General features: G+C 31.6%; 1 protein-coding gene and 4 long non-coding RNA genes across 6 annotated transcripts; all 5 read left to right on the top strand.

Annotated features, from left to right (window-relative positions):
- The first annotated feature begins 1,087 nt into the window (after positions 1-1,087).
- LOC142232817 (uncharacterized) lies at positions 1,088-2,880 on the top strand. Its single transcript, XR_012721217.1, has 4 exons — positions 1,088-1,446; positions 1,512-1,924; positions 1,989-2,320; positions 2,385-2,880. It is a non-coding gene; the product is annotated as an uncharacterized LOC142232817 (long non-coding RNA).
- Positions 2,881-3,720: 840 nt separating this feature from the next.
- LOC142234570 (uncharacterized) lies at positions 3,721-4,875 on the top strand. Its single transcript, XR_012721649.1, has 3 exons — positions 3,721-4,041; positions 4,107-4,469; positions 4,534-4,875. It is a non-coding gene; the product is annotated as an uncharacterized LOC142234570 (long non-coding RNA).
- Positions 4,876-6,893: 2,018 nt separating this feature from the next.
- Positions 6,894-8,061, top strand: LOC142234574 (uncharacterized). Its single transcript, XR_012721651.1, has 3 exons — positions 6,894-7,227; positions 7,293-7,655; positions 7,720-8,061. It is a non-coding gene; the product is annotated as an uncharacterized LOC142234574 (long non-coding RNA).
- A 2,018-nt stretch (positions 8,062-10,079) lies between these two features.
- LOC142234577 (uncharacterized) lies at positions 10,080-11,247 on the top strand. Its single transcript, XR_012721652.1, has 3 exons — positions 10,080-10,413; positions 10,479-10,841; positions 10,906-11,247. It is a non-coding gene; the product is annotated as an uncharacterized LOC142234577 (long non-coding RNA).
- Positions 11,248-12,324: 1,077 nt separating this feature from the next.
- On the top strand, positions 12,325-26,407 carry kto (mediator complex subunit kohtalo). 2 transcript variants are annotated; one of them, XM_075303323.1, is made up of 11 exons: positions 12,325-13,087; positions 13,143-14,379; positions 14,481-16,402; positions 17,971-19,226; positions 19,304-19,491; positions 19,557-19,752; positions 19,823-20,134; positions 20,271-20,636; positions 23,291-23,579; positions 24,111-25,010; positions 25,984-26,407. In XM_075303323.1, the coding sequence occupies exons 1-11, from the start codon at positions 12,469-12,471 to the stop codon at positions 26,145-26,147; spliced, it is 7,449 nt and encodes a 2,482-aa protein (XP_075159438.1). In that variant the 5' UTR covers positions 12,325-12,468; the 3' UTR covers positions 26,148-26,407. The 2 variants fall into 2 exon arrangements, with proteins under 2 accessions (XP_075159438.1, XP_075159437.1); XM_075303322.1 differs by having other exon boundaries at positions 20,247-20,636.
- Positions 26,408-26,540: the final 133 nt, after the last annotated feature.

The raw sequence follows: 26,540 nt of genomic DNA, 5'->3' as shown, positions 1-26,540 counted from the left end.
TGTTGTACTAAAATGACACAAATAAATAAAATAAAATAAATAAAAATAAAATAAAATTTGAACAATATTTTATTAAAAAAATAAAAAAAAAAGTAACCGTGAAAACAAGCTGGTTTTCAGCTTGAAAAGTTAACATAGTTCTCAGCTTTACGTATAATTATTACTTTTCATATATAAAGAAACGTTAAACACACTTGGTTGTTCAAGAAGTAAACTCGGGGCAAAGGTTGATATATGGGCCAGGCTAATATAATGAACGAGTTTGAGTTTTTGTATATGATGTGTCCGAAAATCTTTATTATTACTAATTTATTTGATCATTTTGTTCATTATTTTATTTCAACGATACTAAACATACAAGCTAAAAACAATTTGCATATTTTTTTGAAGTATTACAATATTTTAAGTAAAAGGATACCATCTGCAATACCATAAATAAATAAATATTAAAATATGATGTGGCAAAAATACAATCCTCCATGTTCCGATGATCTTAATCGAATTTTCTTATAACCTGCAAACCCTTGCATAAATCTATATTGTATTTAAGCTCCATATGGTAGTGAATATTAGTGCAAAGATTTCGATTTAAAGGTTTTGTGGTTTTGATTAAATAACCAAATCCAAAATTTGCGATTGTCAATCTTTAATTGTGATACCATACGAAACAACACTGCTTTAAAACAACCCAATTAACCGACCCACGCTAATGTATCTATGTATCTGGGTCAACAGCTGTTTCAGAACGCTTCGCTCGTTTTCAGGAAGAATAAAAGAAAAGATACATTTTAACATACCGTTTTTTGTCGCTTTTTGCTAGTTTCCGGAACTTCACTCATATTGGCGATTGTATCTACTATTGAACACAATTATTCACAACGTTTCTTTAAGTGTCCGGTTTATTTATCACAGGAATTTAGAATTTTTGATGTCAACTTGCCTTTATTGAGTACTGAATACTTAATACCGGAATATATAATCGATTAATCAAGATAACAACACAGTAGTTATCGACTAAAAGCTTCATCGATTCGCAAAAATGAAAAAGTTGGCAAGTCATTTCTTTAGAAGTGTTGCCAAATATTTTGAATTAAAAGAAAGATGCAAAACAAGTTTAACCCTGCCCAATAAACACAGGATGAGCGTTTTTCAAATGCAACACCTCTTCAGTTTGAGGGTAAATATCATTTTCAATATAAATTCAACTTGACTTGAAAAAGCTCATCTTCAAATTGTCTGCGAATTACAACCAATTTGGCAAAATGTTGACGAAAACTTTGAAAATGTGTTGAAGATAATTGGAGAAAACTTTGACAAAACACTACCCTGAAATGCAACGAAAAAACCACATGGTTTTCAATACTACTTTGGACAACAAAGTTCGTGGAAGAAATAAAAAAATGTGGAAATTTTTTAATAATCAATTGAAATTGCTTACAATAATTGGTAAGTAAAACTAAAACACGAAATGAAAACTTTAAGGAAGTCACTAAACTCAAACCTCTTTGCAGACAACTAAAATATTTGGATGCTGATTCTTGGACACATTAAGAGGCTGGCCGATGAAAAATGGTAGTGGCTTATCGAGAAGAGAAAGTTTCCATAAATCAAAGTGCAACCAAAAAAACTTGGTATTTATGCTTTTCCATATCAACAACTACTGGATGATAATTCGCAATTCACAAAATAAAAATTAAACCGATGATGCGATATAAATTAAACTATCGATGTGATATAGTTTAATTTATATCGCATCATCGGTTTAATTTGTTATTTTGTGAATTGAAATTGTTGGAAATTTATTCCAATTATCTGGACATCAAGTTCCTGAAAATTGCCAGTATTTTAATAACAACAATTTTGTAACACCAACGTTCTTGAGGAAATCACGAAGTACGTGGTCAATTGGAAGAAATACAAATTGGTAAGTCAAAATAAAAAGTGAAATGAAAACATAATGGAAATCACAAAACTCGATTGTTTTGCAGAAAACTAAAATCATTGAATGGTATATTCTTGGAAGATGTTGGCCGATGAAAAACCGATGAAGGAAACAACAAAGAAAAGTTTTCAGAAAACTTACAAAGTGCAACCAATTAAAACAAAGTGCAACAATTCCTATATCAAGAACTTCTGGATGAAAATGTGCATCATTGCTTTAATTTGTTATTTTGTGAATTGAAATTGCTGTAAATTTATTCCAATTATCTGGTCATCAAGTTCCTGAAAATTGCCAGTATTTTAATAACAACAATTTTGTAACACCAACGTTCTTGAGGAAATCACGAAGTACGTGGTCAATTGGAAGAAATACAAATTGGTAAGTCAAAATAAAAAGTGAAATGAAAACATAATGGAAATCACAAAACTCGATTGTTTTGCAGAAAACTAAAATCATTGGATGGTATATTCTTGGAAGATGTTGGCCGATGAAAAACCGATGAAGGGAACAACAAAGAAAAGTTTTCAGAAAACTTACAAAGTGCAATCAATTAAACCACAGTGCAACAATTCCTATATCAAGAACTTCTGGATGAAAATGTGCATTACATCAATTTACATCCCGTCATCAGTTTGATATTTTGTGATTTCCTCTTGCTGGAATCTATTCTAACACACAAGCCAGCAAGTTCCTCGATAGTAATTATTTCAAATTGCCAGCATATTAATGACACCAACATTATGGAGGAAATGGAATTATACATGTAAAAATGTTTAAGATATTTAAAGTTGTATTCATAGTTTTATTTATTAATACGTTTAATAAGATAACTACATTTTGATTGGTATTATATTATTTTTATATATTATTAATGTTATTTTTAAGATTATTATATTTGTTAACGAAAAAAATAATAAAATTTACAAAATCCCTAGAAATTTAGTATTGACTTTCAGTTAGAACTAGGATTGACTTTCATACAAATTGTGGTTTGAAAGTATTCGCAACAATGGTAATTTTTTATTTTTCTCACATTGAAAACTGTTTGAGAAATTATTGAGTAGCGATGCATTTCAATTTGAGGATTACAATTGAGAAATTATTGCTATTGTGTTGAATTTTACTGTTGAGGGTAATGTCTGTTTTTTGTTGAGAACACGATTTTCTCAACAATTTCTCAACTTGAATATTACCCTAATCCTTTGAAAAAATGTTTGAAAAATTATTGAATTTTAGTATTTTTCAAACGTTTGTGTTTATTGGGTGGACAGTCATCCTTCGTCAAAATGACGACGCGAAATTTCATTCGATTGGGAAATGATAAATTTAAGTTATACTAATTCAACAAATGTATAAATTTTTGTTTTATACTATTTAAAAACAAATTGAATAAGAAAATAAAGTGAATTTTTGTTGTTATTTTTGCTTACGATGTAAATTATAGCGTCTTGAAATAAGCCGTAGTCAAAATGACGAAGGATGACGTTTGTGTACAAAAAATAAGGATGACTTTCCAGGGTTAAATGTTATGAAAATCAAAACAAGATTCATAAATTGAATTAAAATAAATAAATAAAATGAAAAAGTGATATATATGACAGAATTATAAACATCTTTTATAAAATAGTTTAAAAATCTATTTGTATTAGTAGTCAGAGAGTATTAAGAAAACAAGAGAACCAAACTATCAAGCGAAACTGCGACAGTAGGTGGCAGTCATGAGGAAATTTATCTAATCTCATGCAGTTTGAGTCGGCGTCACCTCCCAATAAACACAGGATGAGCGTTTTTCAAATGCAACACCTTTTCAGTTTGAGGGTAAATATCATTTTCAACATAAATCCAACTTGACTTGAAACAGCTCATCTTCAATGCATCTTCAAATTGTTTGCGAATTACAACCAATTTGGCAAAATGTTGACGAAAACTTTGAAAATGTGTTGAAGATAATTGGAGAAAACTTTGACAAAACACTACCCTGTAATGCAACGAAAAAACCACATGGTTTTCAATACTACTTTGGACAACAAAGTTCGTGGAAGAAATAAAAAAATGTGGAAACTTTTTAATAATCAATTGAAATTGCTTATAATAATTTGGTAAGTAAAACTAAAACACGAAATGAAAACTTTAAGGAAGTCACTAAAATCAAATCTCTTTGCAGACAACTAAAATATTTGGATGCTGATTCTTGGACACATTAAGAGGCTGGCCGATGAAAAATGATAGTGGCTTATCGAGAAGAGAAAGTTTCCATAAATCAAAGTGCAACCAAAAAAACTTGGTATTTATGCTTTTCCATATCAACAACTACTGGATGATAATTCGCATCACATCGATAGTTTAATTTACATCGCATCATCGGTTTATTTTGTTATTTTGTGAATTGAAATTGCTGGAAATTTATTCCAATTATCTGGTCATCAAGTTCCTAAGATTGCCAGTATTTTAATAACAACAATTTTGTAACACCAACGTTCTTGAGGAAATCACGAAGTATGTGGTCAGTTGGAAGAAATACAAATTGGTAAGTCAAAATAAAAAGTGAAATGAAAACATAATGGAAATCACAAAACTCGATTGTTTTGCAGAAAACTAAAATCATTGGATGGTATATTCTTGGAAGATGTTGGCCGATGAAAAACCGATGAAGGGAACAACAAATAAAAGTTTTCAGAAAACTTACAAAGTGCAACCAATTAAAACAAAGTGCAACAATTCCTATATCAAGAACTTCTGGATGAAAATGTGCACTACATCAATTTACATCCCGTCATCAGTTTGATATTTTGTGATTTCCTCTTGCTGGAATCTATTCTAACACACAAGCCAGCAAGTTCCTCGATAGTAATTATTTCAAATTGCCAGCATATTAATTAATAGTTATTTGACACCAACATTATGGAATTATACATGTAAAAATGTTTAAGATATTTAAAGTTGTATTCATAGTTTTATTTATTAATACGTTTAATAAGATAATTACATTTTGATTGGTTTTATATTATTATTTTTATATATTATTAATGTTATTTTTAAGATTATTATATTTGTTAATGAAAAAAATAATAAAATTTACAAAATCTCTAGAATTTAGTATTGACTTTCAGTTAGAACTAGGATTGAATTTCATACAAATTGTGGTTTGAAAGTATTAGCAACAATGCTAATTTTTTATTTTTATCACATTGAAAACGGTTTGAGAAATTATTGAGTAGCGATGCATTTCAATTTGAGGATTACAATTGAGAAATTATTGCTATTGTGTTGAATTTTACTGTTGAGGGTAATGTCTGTTTTTTGTTGAGAACGCGATTTTCTCAACAATTTCTCAACTTGAATATTACCCTAATCCTTTGAAAAAATGTTTGAAAAATTATTGAATTTTAGTATTTTTCAAACGTTTGTGTTTATTGGGCTAGTTCAGTTCTCTGCCGGCCTTATGAAACATAAGAAAACTAGGATTTAGAACCAACTTTGTAGTAACTAATGTTCTTTTATATAAATCTTTTCATTCTATTAAATTTTTTGGCAGACAATTATATAACTGCCGAGGCCTTAATAAAAAATTTATCAAAACAGCGCTTCGACCGCAACGTCGGTTATATTAAAGCTGCAGGCATTGTTCGACATCTATACGGTTGACATTTGTTGTTTTTGTAGAAGAGAAATTTTCGTCCTCTTTTTTTCTTAATACTCTCTGTAGTAGTGAAAGTCAGTGTTGCCAGTATTGGGGATTTTTCCCCATATCGGGAATATTCTTTCGAGGATGGGGACAAATTTTTTGACTTGGGGAGTTGGCGAGGAATTTCCACAAATTTGTGGATTTTTGTTGGGAATTTTCGAAATCTGTTCAGTATAATAAATCAGGATTAGAGCTATGAATTCTATATAAAATTCTTTACTTCTACAGGGCTTAACGAAGTACAGAGTATTCAAAATATAAAAAAAAATTTCCTCCTCTTTATTCCGCGCTACTTTATTCCAAGAGCTACTTCTATGCCATTAATTAGATGCCTTTTTAGTTAAATTTAGAACGACGCCAATAAACTTTCCTCCTCTTTATTCCGCGCTACTTTATCCCAGAGCTACTTCCCTGCCAACATTTTTTGAATTTGACGGCACTTCTGAGAATCCCCACCACGTCGAAAACGATATCCAAAACTACTCGCAAAAGTGCCGTCACTATTGAGAAGTTGTACCACTCCAAGTTACTACAACAAACTATCGCATGAGAGCCTTTTTAAATAAATTTAGAATGACGCCAATAAGAACCCCTTCAAACTATTGGTAAAAGTGCATTGTAAGATAGTTTGAAAAGATGTTTGCTAATTTGCTTTTTAATATTTATACGAATAAAAAATTTTTGCTAGAGATTTTCCCCAGTAAAATCTTGCAAATCATACCGTACGTTGCCAGCTGGTTGTAAATAACAAACAAAGCACCAGTACTATGTATATGTTCCACAACTACATTTTGAAGTTAAAAAAAAAAAACTGGATTCATTTTTTATTAATGTTTTATGCGCTTTACAGACTAACAGTTAAGGTAAAATCACATACCATGCGTTCAATGCGTCCGATGATTGAAGAGTTGAAATTTCTCTTTGAAATCAAAAGCTCGAATAGTCAGCCGCAAACAGAAAAAATCAACCCTTCCAGCAACGCACGGATTGACGCATGGTGTGTAATTCAACCTTTATTCCGGACGGAATGTCGGTGTTTGTAAAGCATCTTACATTGTGTCGGATCGATACGACTTGTCGGCGAAGACTAAATAATCGGTAAATGTGTTATCGATCCCACAAACATACAGCAGTATCGATTATGCGTTCGGACTTAACTTATAATGTGCACAATATATGGGATATGTTCCACACGAGCACTGTCGTCCGGAATAACTGATAGTCTGTAAAGCGCATTAGAAACTGAAATTTTGAATGTGCAAATACCCAATAAACACAGGATGAGCGTTTTTCAAATGCAACACCTTTTCAGTTTGAGGGTAAATATCATTTTCAACATAAATCCAACTTGACTTGAAACAGCTCATCTTCAATGCATCTTCAAATTGTTTGCGAATTACAACCAATTTGGCAAAATGTTGACGAAAACTTTGAAAATGTGTTGAAGATAATTGGAGAAAACTTTGACAAAACACTACCCTGTAATGCAACGAAAAAACCACATGGTTTTCAATACTACTTTGGACAACAAAGTTCGTGGAAGAAATAAAAAAATGTGGAAACTTTTTAATAATCAATTGAAATTGCTTATAATAATTTGGTAAGTAAAACTAAAACACGAAATGAAAACTTTAAGGAAGTCACTAAAATCAAATCTCTTTGCAGACAACTAAAATATTTGGATGCTGATTCTTGGACACATTAAGAGGCTGGCCGATGAAAAATGATAGTGGCTTATCGAGAAGAGAAAGTTTCCATAAATCAAAGTGCAACCAAAAAAACTTGGTATTTATGCTTTTCCATATCAACAACTACTGGATGATAATTCGCATCACATCGATAGTTTAATTTACATCGCATCATCGGTTTATTTTGTTATTTTGTGAATTGAAATTGCTGGAAATTTATTCCAATTATCTGGTCATCAAGTTCCTAAGATTGCCAGTATTTTAATAACAACAATTTTGTAACACCAACGTTCTTGAGGAAATCACGAAGTATGTGGTCAGTTGGAAGAAATACAAATTGGTAAGTCAAAATAAAAAGTGAAATGAAAACATAATGGAAATCACAAAACTCGATTGTTTTGCAGAAAACTAAAATCATTGGATGGTATATTCTTGGAAGATGTTGGCCGATGAAAAACCGATGAAGGGAACAACAAATAAAAGTTTTCAGAAAACTTACAAAGTGCAACCAATTAAAACAAAGTGCAACAATTCCTATATCAAGAACTTCTGGATGAAAATGTGCACTACATCAATTTACATCCCGTCATCAGTTTGATATTTTGTGATTTCCTCTTGCTGGAATCTATTCTAACACACAAGCCAGCAAGTTCCTCGATAGTAATTATTTCAAATTGCCAGCATATTAATTAATAGTTATTTGACACCAACATTATGGAATTATACATGTAAAAATGTTTAAGATATTTAAAGTTGTATTCATAGTTTTATTTATTAATACGTTTAATAAGATAATTACATTTTGATTGGTTTTATATTATTATTTTTATATATTATTAATGTTATTTTTAAGATTATTATATTTGTTAATGAAAAAAATAATAAAATTTACAAAATCTCTAGAATTTAGTATTGACTTTCAGTTAGAACTAGGATTGAATTTCATACAAATTGTGGTTTGAAAGTATTAGCAACAATGCTAATTTTTTATTTTTATCACATTGAAAACGGTTTGAGAAATTATTGAGTAGCGATGCATTTCAATTTGAGGATTACAATTGAGAAATTATTGCTATTGTGTTGAATTTTACTGTTGAGGGTAATGTCTGTTTTTTGTTGAGAACGCGATTTTCTCAACAATTTCTCAACTTGAATATTACCCTAATCCTTTGAAAAAATGTTTGAAAAATTATTGAATTTTAGTATTTTTCAAACGTTTGTGTTTATTGGGCTAGTTCAGTTCTCTGCCGGCCTTATGAAACATAAGAAAACTAGGATTTAGAACCAACTTTGTAGTAACTAATGTTCTTTTATATAAATCTTTTCATTCTATTAAATTTTTTGGCAGACAATTATATAACTGCCGAGGCCTTAATAAAAAATTTATCAAAACAGCGCTTCGACCGCAACGTCGGTTATATTAAAGCTGCAGGCATTGTTCGACATCTATACGGTTGACATTTGTTGTTTTTGTAGAAGAGAAATTTTCGTCCTCTTTTTTTCTTAATACTCTCTGTAGTAGTGAAAGTCAGTGTTGCCAGTATTGGGGATTTTTCCCCATATCGGGAATATTCTTTCGAGGATGGGGACAAATTTTTTGACTTGGGGAGTTGGCGAGGAATTTCCACAAATTTGTGGATTTTTGTTGGGAATTTTCGAAATCTGTTCAGTATAATAAATCAGGATTAGAGCTATGAATTCTATATAAAATTCTTTACTTCTACAGGGCTTAACGAAGTACAGAGTATTCAAAATATAAAAAAAAATTTCCTCCTCTTTATTCCGCGCTACTTTATTCCAAGAGCTACTTCTATGCCATTAATTAGATGCCTTTTTAGTTAAATTTAGAACGACGCCAATAAACTTTCCTCCTCTTTATTCCGCGCTACTTTATCCCAGAGCTACTTCCCTGCCAACATTTTTTGAATTTGACGGCACTTCTGAGAATCCCCACCACGTCGAAAACGATATCCAAAACTACTCGCAAAAGTGCCGTCACTATTGAGAAGTTGTACCACTCCAAGTTACTACAACAAACTATCGCATGAGAGCCTTTTTAAATAAATTTAGAATGACGCCAATAAGAACCCCTTCAAACTATTGGTAAAAGTGCATTGTAAGATAGTTTGAAAAGATGTTTGCTAATTTGCTTTTTAATATTTATACGAATAAAAAATTTTTGCTAGAGATTTTCCCCAGTAAAATCTTGCAAATCATACCGTACGTTGCCAGCTGGTTGTAAATAACAAACAAAGCACCAGTACTATGTATATGTTCCACAACTACATTTTGAAGTTAAAAAAAAAAAACTGGATTCATTTTTTATTAATGTTTTATGCGCTTTACAGACTAACAGTTAAGGTAAAATCACATACCATGCGTTCAATGCGTCCGATGATTGAAGAGTTGAAATTTCTCTTTGAAATCAAAAGCTCGAATAGTCAGCCGCAAACAGAAAAAATCAACCCTTCCAGCAACGCACGGATTGACGCATGGTGTGTAATTCAACCTTTATTCCGGACGGAATGTCGGTGTTTGTAAAGCATCTTACATTGTGTCGGATCGATACGACTTGTCGGCGAAGACTAAATAATCGGTAAATGTGTTATCGATCCCACAAACATACAGCAGTATCGATTATGCGTTCGGACTTAACTTATAATGTGCACAATATATGGGATATGTTCCACACGAGCACTGTCGTCCGGAATAACTGATAGTCTGTAAAGCGCATTAGAAACTGAAATTTTGAATGTGCAAATACCCAATAAACACAGGATGAGCGTTTTTCAAATGCAACACCTTTTCAGTTTGAGGGTAAATATCATTTTCAACATAAATCCAACTTGACTTGAAACAGCTCATCTTCAATGCATCTTCAAATTGTTTGCGAATTACAACCAATTTGGCAAAATGTTGACGAAAACTTTGAAAATGTGTTGAAGATAATTGGAGAAAACTTTGACAAAACACTACCCTGTAATGCAACGAAAAAACCACATGGTTTTCAATACTACTTTGGACAACAAAGTTCGTGGAAGAAATAAAAAAATGTGGAAACTTTTTAATAATCAATTGAAATTGCTTATAATAATTTGGTAAGTAAAACTAAAACACGAAATGAAAACTTTAAGGAAGTCACTAAAATCAAATCTCTTTGCAGACAACTAAAATATTTGGATGCTGATTCTTGGACACATTAAGAGGCTGGCCGATGAAAAATGATAGTGGCTTATCGAGAAGAGAAAGTTTCCATAAATCAAAGTGCAACCAAAAAAACTTGGTATTTATGCTTTTCCATATCAACAACTACTGGATGATAATTCGCATCACATCGATAGTTTAATTTACATCGCATCATCGGTTTATTTTGTTATTTTGTGAATTGAAATTGCTGGAAATTTATTCCAATTATCTGGTCATCAAGTTCCTAAGATTGCCAGTATTTTAATAACAACAATTTTGTAACACCAACGTTCTTGAGGAAATCACGAAGTATGTGGTCAGTTGGAAGAAATACAAATTGGTAAGTCAAAATAAAAAGTGAAATGAAAACATAATGGAAATCACAAAACTCGATTGTTTTGCAGAAAACTAAAATCATTGGATGGTATATTCTTGGAAGATGTTGGCCGATGAAAAACCGATGAAGGGAACAACAAATAAAAGTTTTCAGAAAACTTACAAAGTGCAACCAATTAAAACAAAGTGCAACAATTCCTATATCAAGAACTTCTGGATGAAAATGTGCACTACATCAATTTACATCCCGTCATCAGTTTGATATTTTGTGATTTCCTCTTGCTGGAATCTATTCTAACACACAAGCCAGCAAGTTCCTCGATAGTAATTATTTCAAATTGCCAGCATATTAATTAATAGTTATTTGACACCAACATTATGGAATTATACATGTAAAAATGTTTAAGATATTTAAAGTTGTATTCATAGTTTTATTTATTAATACGTTTAATAAGATAATTACATTTTGATTGGTTTTATATTATTATTTTTATATATTATTAATGTTATTTTTAAGATTATTATATTTGTTAATGAAAAAAATAATAAAATTTACAAAATCTCTAGAATTTAGTATTGACTTTCAGTTAGAACTAGGATTGAATTTCATACAAATTGTGGTTTGAAAGTATTAGCAACAATGCTAATTTTTTATTTTTATCACATTGAAAACGGTTTGAGAAATTATTGAGTAGCGATGCATTTCAATTTGAGGATTACAATTGAGAAATTATTGCTATTGTGTTGAATTTTACTGTTGAGGGTAATGTCTGTTTTTTGTTGAGAACGCGATTTTCTCAACAATTTCTCAACTTGAATATTACCCTAATCCTTTGAAAAAATGTTTGAAAAATTATTGAATTTTAGTATTTTTCAAACGTTTGTGTTTATTGGGTAGTTACTGGATGCCGTACTTTTCATCAATTTTAAGCAAAGAGAATAAAATACACTCTTACTCTCTTACTAGTTTTTACTTGATTTTTTTACTAGAAAAGTACGCGAACAAACTTAATAAATGAAATGAAATACATCAGCTGTCCTTCTGCGCGTAATTAGTGTACCATGGGAGAGAACGGTACATTTTGTGTAAAGGCCGGTATGCACCTCTAGCGAAATTTTCGGTAGCAAAAATTTATTTAAGTCTACAACAAAAAAACAGGGCTGTGTACACAAATTTTAAACCAGCTAATCGCTTTTAAAAATTGTTAATATATGTTCCAAATATTCCTCAAATAAAAAGTTTATTATTTACAGACCTTTTAAAACTTTTACGCACACAATGATTGTAATAAATTAAATGTTTGCTGCCAAAATATGCTTTTGACAACCCTGTTATTTTCATTAGAGGTGCGTACCAGCTTACGAAATTGAACGCTACCGAAAATTTCGTTAGCATAAATAGCAATGCATTTCTTATGGGAATGAAATTTTTCGCTAGAGGTGCATACCGGCCTTAACCTCAAAATCAAAACAAAAAAAAAAAAATACTGAATAGTGGATAGTGGACATTCGCTTTAAAAACAATAGAAAATTAAAAAAAATGCAAAGCCGCCTGTGCTAAGCAGATTTTGACAGATTTTCATGGTGTAGTGAATATATAGGAATACCGAGTGATCGAGACCAGGAACAAAATGTTATTGCTTCAAGAGAAACGACCTCTAAAACGGTCCCGTCTGGGACCACCAGATGTTTATCCTCAGGATGCTAAACAAAGGGAGGACGAACTAACGCCTTCGAATGTAAAGCATGGTTTCGCTACAATGCCCCCGCTCTCCGATGAATTTGGCACTGCCCATACATCTAATGTTAATGCCAGTAAGGTGGCGTCATTTTTCAATGCCATATTGGCAAAAAAGGAAGAGTTAATGACCCTGCAAGATACTGTACGGAAAAAACAGCAAATAAATTTCAAGGATAATTTTTGGCCAGTATCTCCTAGAACCAAAACTGCTCTCGATGCATGGTTTAAGGATTTGGCCGGAAATAAGCCGCTATTAAGTTTAGCTAAGAAGGCACCATCGTTCAATAAAAAAGAAGAGATACTCATTACATTGTGTGATCATCAAGTGAATATGCAAAGGGCTACTTGGTTTATTAAACTAAGTGCAGCCTACACAGCAAGTGTGTCGGAATCGAAAAACAAAAAGAGAAATCTCGTCGATCCAGTGACGGAATGGACCGGAATTATGGTGAAATTTATGAAGGATTTGCTTCCAAAATTACAGGAGTACTATCACCTAAGTGAAAAATGTAAGTACATATAGCCCGAAGAGCATATTTGATATGCTAATTTGTTTAATTTTAGGTACACCAGCTGAACGAGCACTTATGAGTGGCCATGGAGCCCCAGCAACACAAAATCCACCTCCAATTAATTCAACTTCTCATGCTTCCACCTCATTGACTACAGTGCCCTCAATGGCTAGTCCAGTTCCTATGCTAAGCCCAGCCAATAATCAAACCTCTGCTGGGCCAATAAGTAACAATAGCACACCCATGGTGGGATGTTCAAGCAACCAGAATAGTATGCCTAGTGGAAACAATATACCAGGGTCTGGTTCATCCATATCAGGAACGGGCAGCAACTTTGAAGACAGTCGCAATGCCTTAAAATATTGGAATTATTGTGCTCAACTTAGCAAGTACATGCACGAAGAATCTCTACTCGACCGACAAGAATTTCTTAATTGGATTCTCGAGCTTTTGGATAAAATGCGAACCCAGAGCACTTTCGATGAATCTTTGAAGAAATTAATATTGACATTTGCAATGCAATACATGCACGATTTTGTACAATCGGAAAGGCTATGCCGAAAAATGGCATATATCGTGGCCAAAAAGTTGTCGAACCTCTTAAATGGTGTAATAGAACAGCAACAAATTAATGGTAATCAAAAACATTTACTTCCCGCCGGTGTAACCGCCATGGATGTTGATGAGGATATGGATAAGAAGAAAATGGCTTTAGATCCATATGAAATGGCTCTAAATGAATACCTTACCTGCCCCCACCACCGCGACATTGTTCTGTATTTAAGCACCATTCTACAGATCATAACAATAGAATGTCCCACTGCCATGGTTTGGTGTGGTATTGGTGAAAATCGTGCACCGGCAGCTTTATGTGGTAGTCCTTTGGACCATTTGCCTTTGGCTCCGTCGGCTCTGCCAATGCCCAGTAAATGTCCCCTAACTAATGGTGAGGTCCGTCGTCAGTTGCGTTCCATTGAATCGGATATAGTTATACGTTCCAAACATGCCGAGGCCCGTTGGTTTGCGGAAAAATGGCAAAATGCCAATAAAAATTCATATACTCATGTTTTGACAATTCTGGATCACTTGGATTCGCATTGTTTTGATTTGATGGATCAGTCGAATTCCATTGATACATTGTATGCGAATATATTTCAACCCTTTGTTAGCGTCCGCCAAGAAGTGGGACCCAATGGTGAAATGAAAGAGATTAGACAAGAATATGATGCTAGCACCGTGGATGGTAATACTGTAAAGATTTTATGTGAATGGGCGGTATCCAGTCAAAGGTGAGTGTGTAGTGGGTTACAGAATTTTTGAGCAAAATGAAATTACTTTACCACATTTTTCTTTTTTTAATATGTGGCTTACAAAATTCTATATCTTGCAGATGGGGTGAACATCGCGCCGTTGTTGTGGCCATATTATTGGACAAACGACAAATCGAAGTTACAACTCCATGCCAAGACGATATGAACAATGGCCAGAGTAATGGCAACAATGCAAACGATGACAAGGATTCTATTGCTTCGGGGGCTGGTCTTATTGGCGGATTGCCAGTATTCCAATCGGTCCTTATGAATTTCCTTGACCATGATGCTCCTGTACTCGATGAAAATGGAACTGTCACAAATCGTACACAATTTACCAATTTGGTACATCTATTTAGTGCTCTCATACGTCATGATGTTTTCTCACACAATGCCTATATGTACACGCTGATATCACGAGGTGACCTCTTGGAAGGTGCTAATGGTATGAATGGGACAGCTTTGAATAATACAAAAACAACAACAACCACCACCATAGGCAATACCATTACAAATCCGGTGTCTAATAAGCCCGTTTCACCACCCGTTAATCAGGGTTTTGATGAAGATTTTACCAGTGGCCTGGATTTCAAACACAATGAGTATGATGATTCCAATGTGGACGATGATTTGGAAAAAATCTTACAAAACATCAAAGAAAAGGGTCAAGTTCAAGCTCCAGATAGTCCAAAAATTCCCGAGCACAATAATAGTTCTTCCATATCACGACATTACATATATACCAAACATTTTCCCATACCTCAGGATGATCCTTCCATGTCATATAGCAGTGAATCGAATCAACGTTATATTCTACTCTTTGGCGTGGGCAAGGAACGTGATGAAAAGAAACATGCTGTCAAGAAAATGTCAAAGGAAATTTGTAAACTCTTTACTAAAAAATTTAGTATTGATGTGGCCGAGGGTGGTAAAGTTAAGAAGCATTCACGCAATGAATTCAATTTTGAAGCTACAACCAGCAAATGCCAAAATATGGCTTATTTCGATCAGCATGTTGTGACCTCTCAATGTGCTGCCACAGTGTTGGAACAACTCAACGGTTTTGCTGTTGGCAGCAATAATTATCTTCCGGTACAGGAACATGTGGCCTTCCTCTTTGATCTTATGGAAATGGCTTTGAATATCCATAGCCTATTGGAATTGTGCGATCAAATATTAAAGGAACTACCCGAAGTAGAGAATCAATTACAGGCTAAAAAATCGAATATGATTCGCAGTTATACCACCTCGCTGGGATTGTATATTGTGGGCATTTTAAGAAGATATCACAGTTGTTTACTGCTATCGCCCGATCAAACTATTTCTGTGTTTGAAGGCCTGTGTCGTATCATAAAACATGTCACCAATCCAGCCGAATGTAGTTCGGCTGAACGCTGTATTCTAGCCTATCTTAACGATCTCTATGAAGCTTGCAGTCTATTGCGTTCCAAAGATCAAGAGACCGAATTCTTTTTGCAAATTACAAATATTAAAAAATTTAAAGACATTATAAATCATCCCGAGCAATTAGGTATGGTACCACAATCAAGTAATCCCCAATTTATGCAAGAGTTCTTTACATCACCCAAGCGTGGAGGCAAAATCGACCCCCTTTGGCTAAGACAACTCCATGAGTCATCTGCTAATATCTATAGTTTTGTATCGAATGTTATATTTGCTGTATGTCATGAGACCGATAATGATCGTTTAAATGATATAGCCATTGCTTGTGCTGAGTTAACAGCTGGATGTAATGCCTTGTCCGAGGAATGGATAGCTGCATTGTGTAGCATTTGTAATGCGACCAATAAAAAACGTTATCCCCAACTAAGCCAGATTGATATACAGAATAGTAAGATTCATAATTCTTTAGCGGTCTTCATATGCATATTGGTTGCCCGTCACTGCTTTTCCTTGGCTGATTTTGTACTTAACTTTGCTTTACCCACTTTGGCCAATGCTTATCCGGATGGTTGTGAGATAACCGCTGATGCTGAATCGGGTAAGAAAATTAAATGTAGCCATTTGTTTTATGTCATAGTATATTTACAAAATTTATTTCAATTTATTATTACTATTTTTTTAGTTATATATAGAAAATTTTTGCAAAATTTTATTTCTATAGAAAATTTTGTGAAATTTTTTTTCTATGGAAAATTTTTGTCAAAATTTTATTTCTATAGAAAATTTTGTCAAAATTTTATTTCTATGGAAAATTTTTGTCAAAATTTTATTTCTATAGAAAATTTTGTCAAATTTTTTTTTCTATAGAAAAATTTTGTCAAAATTTTATTTCTATAGAAAATTTTTGTCAAAATTTTATTTCTATAGAAAATTTTGTCAAAATTTTATTTCTATAGAAAATTTTGTCAAAATTTTATTTCTATAGAAAATTTTGTCAACATTTTATTTCTATAGAAAATTTTGTCAACATTTTATTTCTATAGAAAATTTTGTCAAAATTTTATTTCTATAGATTTTTCGTCAAAATTTTATTTCCAAAGGAAAATTTGTCAAAATTTTATTTTTATAGAAATTTTTGTCCAAATTTTATTTCTATTGGAAATTTTTACAAAATTTTATTTTATATAGAAAATTTTCAAAAAAATTATTTTTATAGAAAATTTTGTCAAAATTTTATTCGAGCTTTTTCAATGTGTTTTTTATGGAAGTAAAATGTTAGCATTCGATAGGGACCCCACAGGGAAAGAATTTTTTGATGTTTGTTGATTATACACAGAAAACAAAACTTTTTCTCATTCCATCCAACTAATTTTTTTTATTAAAATTTCTTCAATTTTAATTATTTAAAAAAAAAATCATTGATTTAATATTTCTAGTTTGATTAAAATGTTAATGCTATCAATTATTTTTTTAATTCAAAAAGTTTTCATCTTCAATCAACTTTTTTTAATTGGAAATATTTTTATAATATTGTTTTCTGTGTAGGACAAAAAAAAATCTCGGAGTTTTCAATAGGAAAGTTCATACTTTTCTGATAGGTAGCACATTTGAGGAAAACTTCGTTGGTTTGTCGATAAGACTGTTTTTGGTTGTATTTACTATGTGAGCAAAATGTAGACAATCTATAAATACCATTACGGCTATTTCGTCATAATAGTGATATTTTATTATGGATACCACATTTAAGGTAAACTTCATTAGGATGTCGATAAGACTGTTGCAGTCCCTACAGACCCTCACGAATTTTTGATATGAAAAATAGTGAACATTTCGTTTGTTGCCTCTAACACATTATTGCCATATATTTACGATATGACCAAAATCCAAAACGTCGATATATCGATAGCACAAATACCAATGCATTTCTTATGATATGGACCCTATAGAAAAAATTCGTTTGAATGTCCATCCATTCACATTTTTAACAAAGGCATTCATTCATAATTCAGTTTCATGTTTGAAATCAGTTAATTTATAGATAATTTAATAGTAATTAATAACGTTTAATTGGTTTAGTGTTTTAAGTATAGAATGGGAGGGTAGGAGCTGTGATCAATATTATATTTTTCCAATAACTTAAGTCTCATAGAAAATTGTTTGTTCTAGGTGCCCGCTTAACCTGTCATCTGGTATTGAAACTTTTCAAAACTATTGAAATACCTCAGCCTGGAATGTATTCAGTTAGTACTTCACCAAACCCATTAAATGCCGTCAATAGTTCGACCAATATTAAACTAAGTTGCGATCGTCATCTACTCATAGCTGCCCATAAAAATATACCCCTGGAAGCCGTACTGGCGGTACTTAAGGCTATTTTAATAGTGGTAGATACAACGGCCCTCAAAACACCCACCATGCCAAGCAACAGTTCTTCATCGGGTGCATTTGGTAGTGGCAATAAACGGGGAAGTGGATTCAATACACCAGTACATCCCGGAAGTACCCCTAAAAGTAATGATCGTCCTGTGGATATAAGTCAAATTTTGGGTACCAGCGATTTGACAAGTCTGGCGGGAGATCATGATCACGATATGTCTCAGCCTCTTTCGACGACGCCGCTGAATACCAATCAAGGCCCTGGAGGAGATCAAATATCACTGCTGGAATTCGCCCAGCATGTGCTCAAACAAATCTGTGCTCAGGAACATGTTCTGGAGCGATGTCTAAAAAATTCCGATAAACTATGCGATATGGTTATCGATGATATGCTAACACCTAAACAATCTCAATCTATCTTACACATGATATGTTATTCGGAAGCCGAATATAATGTCATCTCTGAGTTGGATCAACGTGCAATGATTGTACGCATTTTAGAGAATCTAGGCCAATGGACTTTGCGAATATCATTGTTGGATTTACAATTGATGCATAAACAAAGTATGAATAATGCCTCAGAGCTCATGACCTGGTTGGATACCGTAGCTCGGGCAGCTATTGATGTATTTCTCATGGAGGAAGTTATTTCACCAAATGGTGGTAAGATAGAGCATCGCCCCAAACCATCGACATGGTTGGTGGGCCCACTTGTTTCGAATCTAACGCCTGCTGTGCAGGGTCGTATATTACGTGTGGCCGGTCAAGTTCTGGAAAGCATGAATTATTTTTCAAAATCCTCCAAAGCCGATAATAATAGTTCGTGCAGTGGAGATGAGCGTGAAAAGAGCAATAGCTGTGGCAGTGCCAGCAGTAGTTATAGTGGTGGCTCAAATGGCACAGCACGAAATAAAAAAATGCCTCTTAATTATCAACCATTTTTGGGTTTAATTTTGACTTGCCTCAAAGGTCAAGATGAGTACAAAGAGAGTTTGTTGGTATCATTGTATTCACAATTGTCGCAATGTTTACAATCCTATGCTGAGGTAAGATAACATCTAGGAGTCCATTCATCCAGAAATGGCCTAATTGTTATTTTATTAACTTTTTATTTTTACAAAAGTTCGATACCATGGGCGGTGTTGATGATCCACAGGGCCGTGAAGAAATGTTGGATGCCTTGCAATTACGATTTTCCCTGGTGGGTGGTATGTTTGACTCTATACTAAAGAATGGAACTTCCATAACGGACTGGGCCATATTACTGGCCCAATTAGTATGTCAGGGTGTCATAGATCAAAGTTCCAATAGGTAAGAGTGTGGAACTATTTGATTTTGTGTTAGCATTTAATTTTTTTTGTTTTACTATCTTACAGAGAACTTTTCACCACTGTGGTGGATATGTTAACCACATTAGTGCATTCCACTTTAGTCTCCGATGGTCAATCTGAAAGAGATGAAAAGTTTTATTCCAATTTAATGAAAAAACTTAAAAAAGAAATAGGTGAAAAGAATAATGCTTCAATTAAGGTTATAAGGCAATTGTTGCCTTTATACAAGCAACCTACAGAGGTGAGTATACCATCATCACAATTACCCATTGTTGGTTTTGTCAAAGGCGCGTATTATGTATGCATTTTAGGTTATATCCTGTGAACCAGCTGGCGTGGATCAAAAAGGCAATAAAATCAATGATATGGATAAAAAGCAACTTCGTGTCTCAGATAAACAAAGAATTTCTGTATGGGATATATTGGAAGGTCATAAAAATCCGGCTCCTTTGTCTTGGGTTTGGTTTGGGGCCGTTAAATTAGAGCGTAAACCTTTAACATATGAGGAGGCTCATCGCAATCTTAAATATCACACTCATAGTTTGGCTAAACCAAGTCACTATTTTTATGAACCTTTACCCTTGCCACCCGAAGAGGTTGAACCTGTTCCAGAAAAGATTGTGGTATTTATTTATTTTTTGATTTTGTCCTCTATAATTTTATTTTTTTATTCTTTTTGTTTTGTTTGTTTATAATTTTTATTTTAATTGTGTTCTTTTTTTGCCTTGGTAAAAGACACCAACACCTACTTTCTTGCAGAAGGATGAAATGAAAGCCGATACTCCTTCCTCAGTTGATCAATCACCTAGTGCAGTGGTCACGGGTCGTGGCCGCGGTAAAGGCACAACACGTAAACGTAAGCCCAAGAATCCAAAAACACCACCGGTAAATGCTCAACAACCAACTCAATCGATAACGGGACCACAAGTCAATCAACAGGGCCAACAACAAAATGGTCAGCAGCAAACACTAAACCAGCAACAACAACAGCAGCAGCAACAGCAACAACAACAGCAGCAACAGATGGTACAACAGCAGCAACAAGTGGCCCAACAACAACAGCAACCAATGAATACACAACAACAAATGGGACAAATGCAAATGAATATGCAAATGGGTTCAAATGTAAGTAATTTCCACAGTTTAACAGGAATCTTTAATGATACACAATGAGATGAAAATATGAAAAGGATAGAAAAATTCCATAGGGGCCATGGAGAGGTTCAAATCACCTGTTACACGTATCACAAATAATCTACCAAACAAAAAAATTTTATTTTGTAAAATTTTATTTCTATAGAAAATTTTCTCAAAAATTTATTTCTATAGAAAAATTTTATTTCTATAGAAAATTTTTGCAAAATTGTATTTATATAGAAAATTTTTGCAAAATTGTATTTCTATAGAAAATTTATGCAAAATTGTCTTTCTATCGAAAAATTTTGCCAAATTTTATTTCATAGAAAATTTTCTCAAAATTTTATTTATATAGACAATTTTTGCCAAATTTTACTTCTATAGAACATTTTTGGACAATTTTATTTCTATAGAAAATTTTTGCAAAATTTTATTTCTAGACAACATTTTTGCAAAATTTTATTTCTATAGAAAATTTTTACAAAATTTTATTTCTATAGAAAATTTTGTCAAAATTTTATTTCATAGAAAATTTTTGCAAAATTTTATTTCTATAGAAAATTTTGTCAAAATTTTATTTCATAGAAAATTTTGTCAAAATTTTATTTCATAGAAAATTTTGTCAAAATTTTATTTCTATAGAAAATTTTGTCAACATGTATTTCTATAGAAAATTTTCTTAAAACTTTGTTTCTCAAAATTTTATTTCTATAGAAAATTTTCTTAAAAATTTATGTTTATAGAAAATTTTTGCAAAATTTTATTTCTATAGAAAATTTTTGCAAAATTGTATTTCTATAGAAAATTTTTGCAAAATTGTATTTCTATAGAAAATTTATGCAAAATTGTCTTTCTATAGAAAAATTTTGCCAAATTTTATTTCATAGAAAATTTTCTCAAAATTTTATTTCTATAGACAATTTTTGCCAAGTTTTACTTCTATAGAAAATTTTCTAAAAATTTTATTTCTATAGAAGATTTTTGCAAAATATTATTTCTATAGAAAATTTTTGGACAATTTTATTTCTATAGAAAATTTTTACAAAATTTTATTTCTATAGAAAATGTTGTCAAAATTTTATTTCTATAGAAAATTTTGTCAAAATTTTATTTAAAAAAAATTTTGTCAACATTTTATTTCTATAGAAAATTTTGTCAAAATTTTATTTCATAGAAAATTTTCTCAACATTTTATTTCTATAGAAAATTTTGTCAACATGTATTTCTATAGAAATTTTCTTAAAATTTTATTTCCATAGAAAATTTTCTCAAAAATTTATTTCTATAGAAAATTTTTGCAAAATTTTATTTCTATAGAAAATTTTTGCAAAATTGTATTTCTATAGAATATTTTTGCAAAATTGTATTTCTATAGAAAATTTATGCAAAATTGTCTTTCTATAGAAAAATTTTGCCAAATTTTATTTCATAGAAAATTTTCTCAAAATTTTATTTCTAAGGAAATTTTTTTCAAAATTTTATTACTATAGAAAATTTTCTCAATATTTTATTTCTAAAGATTTTTTTTTTTCAAAATTTTATTTCTATAGTAAATTTTTGAACAATTTTATTTCTATAGAAAATTTGTACAAAATTTTATTTCTATAGAAAATGTTGTCAAAATTTTATTTCTATAGAAATTTTTGTCAACATGTATTTCTATAAAAAATTTTTATTACTATAGAACATTTTCTCAAAATTGTATTTATTTATTTATTCATTCATTCAGAGCATGTAAATCTAAGCCTATTTGGCCAAAATAAAATAATTACAATGGACTACTCTCTAGAGTTTCATACAATATTCATAAATAATAATACATAAGGTGTGCAAAAAAGATGTTGAATACTTATAATAAACAATCATTTACACAAAACTGAGAAGTATATAATTAAGTAAGAAACAAGAAAAGATAATTCTATTTTGTATGTTTTAATAGGAATACTTCTTTTTATAAAAGGAAAGAAAATTTTTTCAAAATGTTATTACTATAGAAAATTTTCTCAAAATTTTATTTCTAAGGAACATTTTTTCAAAATTTTATTACTATAGAAAATTTTCTCAAAATTTTATTTCTAAAGAATTTTTTTTTCAAAATTTTATTTCTATAGGAAATTTTTTCAAAATTTTATTTCTATAGAAAATTTTGTCAAAATTATATTTCTTTAGAAAATCTTGTCAAAATTTTATTTCTATAGAAAATTTTTTCAAAATTTTATTTCTATAGAAAGTTTTGTCAAAATTTTATTTCTATAGAAAATTTTTTCAAAATTTTATTTCTATTGAAAATTTCTCCAAATTTTACTTCTATAGAAATTTTCTAAAAATTTTATTTGTATAGGAAATTTTTGCAAAATTTTATTTCTATAGAAATTTTTGCAAAATTTTATTTCTATAGAAATTTTTTGGAAATTTTTGCAAAATTTTATTTCTATAGAAAATTTTTGCAAAATTTTATTTCCATAGAAAATTTTTTCAAAATTTCATTACTATAGAAAATTTTCTCAAAATTTTATTTCTAAAGAATTTTTTTTCAAAATTTTATTACTCTAGAAAATCTCAAAATTTTATTTCTATATTTTATTTTGCAAAAGTTTATTTCTATAGAAATGAGTTTAATTATATAACTATGTCCCTTTAAGGTTAATATGCAACAATTCAATCCAAATCAAATGATGCAACAAAATCCCAATGCTATGATACAGCAACAACAAATGCAAGGTGTCCCAGGTAATATGCCGCAACAAATGAATGTTGGTAATCCACAACAAAATCAACAAATGAACTTTATGGGACCCGGTGGACCACAGACTATGCAACAAGGTGGTATAAATCCTCAGCAACAACAATGGCAAGGTCAAAATCAATTCCATCCTATGCAACAGCAACAACAACAGCAATTCTATCAACAACAGCAAGGAATGCAACAGAGTAAGTTTGACATTTGATAACACTCTTACTGCCATTTTCATGTATCTCCGTTAGACTTTAACTCCCAGTTAGCAGAAAGTAAAATCAAATATCTTCTCTCCGGTTAACTTTAACTGAAAAATTTTTAGCAGTTAAGTTCCTAACTGGCATATGAAATATATAGACAAGATGACAGACATGTCCATAGTACGGTTTAAAAGTTCGTTAGCTAACGGAGCTTCCTGAAAATTGGGGTTAGACTCATAAATCAATCTAGAAATTAAAACAAAAATCGTAAAACTGTAAACAGTCGATAACATGGTCCTCACAAAATTTCTATTTAAAAAGTTGCTATGTATTTATTGTGGGTAGGAAAATTTCGCTAAAGATCCATACCGGGATTGAGGAAGATAAAAAATCTAAACAATAACAAAGTTTCTCAAAAATATCCTTACATTGCTTATGGGTAGCAAACATTAAATTTAAGGTCACTGTGTTAAGAATGTTGAATATTATTAACAAAATATTTTCTTTTTTTGTCTATTCCTGCAGTGAATCGATTTGAACGTCCTCCCATCAACAATTCCAAACAGGCCCTTCATAATATGTTACGCCAGCGATCAACGCCAACCTTCAATCAAAATAATCCCAATTTCAATGCCATGCAGCAGCAACAACAACAGCGCCAGCCACAAGGCATGGCTACACAGCAACAACCTGGCGGCCTCAATCCAGTGCAGCAACAACAAATGCAACAACAACAATTTGGACGTAGTGGCATGCGAGGAATGGCACCAAATCAAATGGGAGGAGTGGCACCCAATCAAATAGCTCCCGGCATGAGTAATCAGGTTGCTATGAGTGGCCAGGCAATGGGCGGACAAAATCCAATGATGCAACAGCAAATGTCAGCTCAGGGCATGAATCAAGCTAATACCCAAATGGGTATGAATCAAAATGCGGGCATGATGGGATCGAGTGGTGCCGCAAATAATCCTAATATGAATAGTGGCATGGTCACCGGTGGAATGATGCAACCAAATGTTGGTGTCGGTGTTGGGGTAGGTAATAATGCTGTTGGTGTCAATCAGGGCATGGTAAATGCTGGTGCATCTGGACAATTCCAAAACTTCAATCAATATCAACAGCAAGGCATGAGCCAAGCCACAGGGCCAAATCAGCAAGCCAATATTATGGGGGGATTCAATCAAATGAATCAACGCAACAATCCTGGAGATTTTATGGCCCAACAACAACAACGAGGTCCAGGTGCTATGCCAGGCAATAGAGGTCAGTATATGAATCAAACTCCCAATGTCACCATGAACAATATGATGGGACAGGGTAATGTGCCACCCTATCAAAGACAACAGTCCACGGGCGGAAAGCCAGGTGTGACACAACAGCAATTCCAGCAGCAACAACGCATGCAACAAATGATGCAGATGCAAGGTAATTCCCATATACAGCTAGATTATATGTTTGCGAAAGTTTCAGTTTAGTGAAAGTCCTCTTTAGTGATTTTCATTTTAAAACCCAACATAGTTCATCCTAACTTATTATAAATTTCAGAGTCTGAATTAATTTTTATAAGTGTTGATTCAAGCTGGAATTCAGAATGAAATTGAATTGAGAGCACGGTTGCCATACGAGCCAAAAAGAAATCTACCAACATTTGGAGAAAATTTTACCAGAAAACTACCAAACAACCAAATCTCTTTTGGCATTATTTTATTTCTATACAAAATTTTGTCAAAATTTTATTTCTATAGAAAATTTTGTCAAAATTTATTTTTATAGAAAATTTTGTCAAATTTTTATTTCTATAGAAAATTTTGTCAAAATTTTATTTCTATAGAAAATTTTGTCTAAATTTTATTTTTATAGAAATTTTTGTCAAAATTTTATTTCTATAGAATATTTTGTAAAAATTTTATTTCTATAGAAAATTTTGTCAAAATTTTATTTCTATAGAAAATTTTGTCAAAATTTTATTTCTATAGAAAATTTTGTCAAAATTTTATTTTTATAGACAATTTTGTCAAAATTTTATTTCTATAGAATATTTTGCCAACATTTTATTTCTATAGAAAATTTTGTCAAAATTTTATTCCTTTAGAAAATTTTGTCAAAATTTTATTTCTATAGAAAATTTTACAAAATTTTATTTCTATAGAAAATTTTGTCAAAATGTTATTCCTATAGAAAATTTTGTCAAAATGTTATTCCTATAGAACATTTTGTCAAAATTTTATTTCTATAGAAAATTTTGTCAAAATTTTATTCCTTTAGAAAATTTTGTCAAAATTTTATTTTTGGTAGAATTTTACCAACTGTGGCAACCGTGATTGAGAGTCGGAAACATAATACATAGCTTATCATTATCATTCAGAGCTTTTTGAATGAATGTGTTTTTCCTTTACAGGCATGGGACCACAAGCAGCTGGTGGAGGAGTAGGTATGGGACAACCGCAAAATCAAAGTGTTGGCCAACAACAGAATCCAAATCTTGTCGCTCAATTGCAACGACAAATGCCCAATCAACCCAATATGATGGGTCAACAGTATCAACATCCACCACCATACTAAATAAGCCCAACAACACCACAAAATTCCCTAGAAATTCTTCCCCATTTTTAGTTTAAGTTTTACATATACCCCTATCATGTATAATTTAATTTCATTAATTTAGTTCTCCTATATTTAAGATATATAAGTGTTTTCTTTTTTTTTTCATCATATTGAATCAAACATATAAACATACACAAAAAACATAGTATTATACAAAAGAAAAATGTATTTGAAAATTATTATAAAAGTGGAAATATATACAATATTTGCAATGAAAATTTCATTACGAAGAATTTTATGACTTCACTCAAATAATGATGCCTGTAGCCAGCTTTACTGTTGAGAATTTTGTAAAAAAATCGCAAGTAAAATGTATATGCTGGTTTGGATTGTGGGTAAGGTCAAATTCCC

The sequence above is a fragment of the Haematobia irritans genome, chromosome 4 (assembly GCF_050003625.1).
Source record: "Haematobia irritans isolate KBUSLIRL chromosome 4, ASM5000362v1, whole genome shotgun sequence".
NCBI classification, from domain to species: domain Eukaryota; kingdom Metazoa; phylum Arthropoda; class Insecta; order Diptera; family Muscidae; genus Haematobia; species Haematobia irritans.
The sequence above is the reverse complement of the archived record's forward strand: the minus strand, read 5'-3'. Positions and strand labels throughout refer to the sequence as shown.

Excerpts from the sequence above, each read along its gene's own strand:
- kto (XM_075303322.1), top strand. The coding sequence starts at position 12,469 with ATGTTATTGCTTCAAGAGAAACGACCTCTAAAACGGTCCCGTCTGGGA. Across the intron at positions 19,227-19,303 it reads GTTTACAATCCTATGCTGAG|TTCGATACCATGGGCGGTGT; the intron begins GTAAGATAACAT and ends TTTTTACAAAAG. Across the intron at positions 25,011-25,983 it reads ACAAATGATGCAGATGCAAG|GCATGGGACCACAAGCAGCT; the intron begins GTAATTCCCATA and ends TTTCCTTTACAG.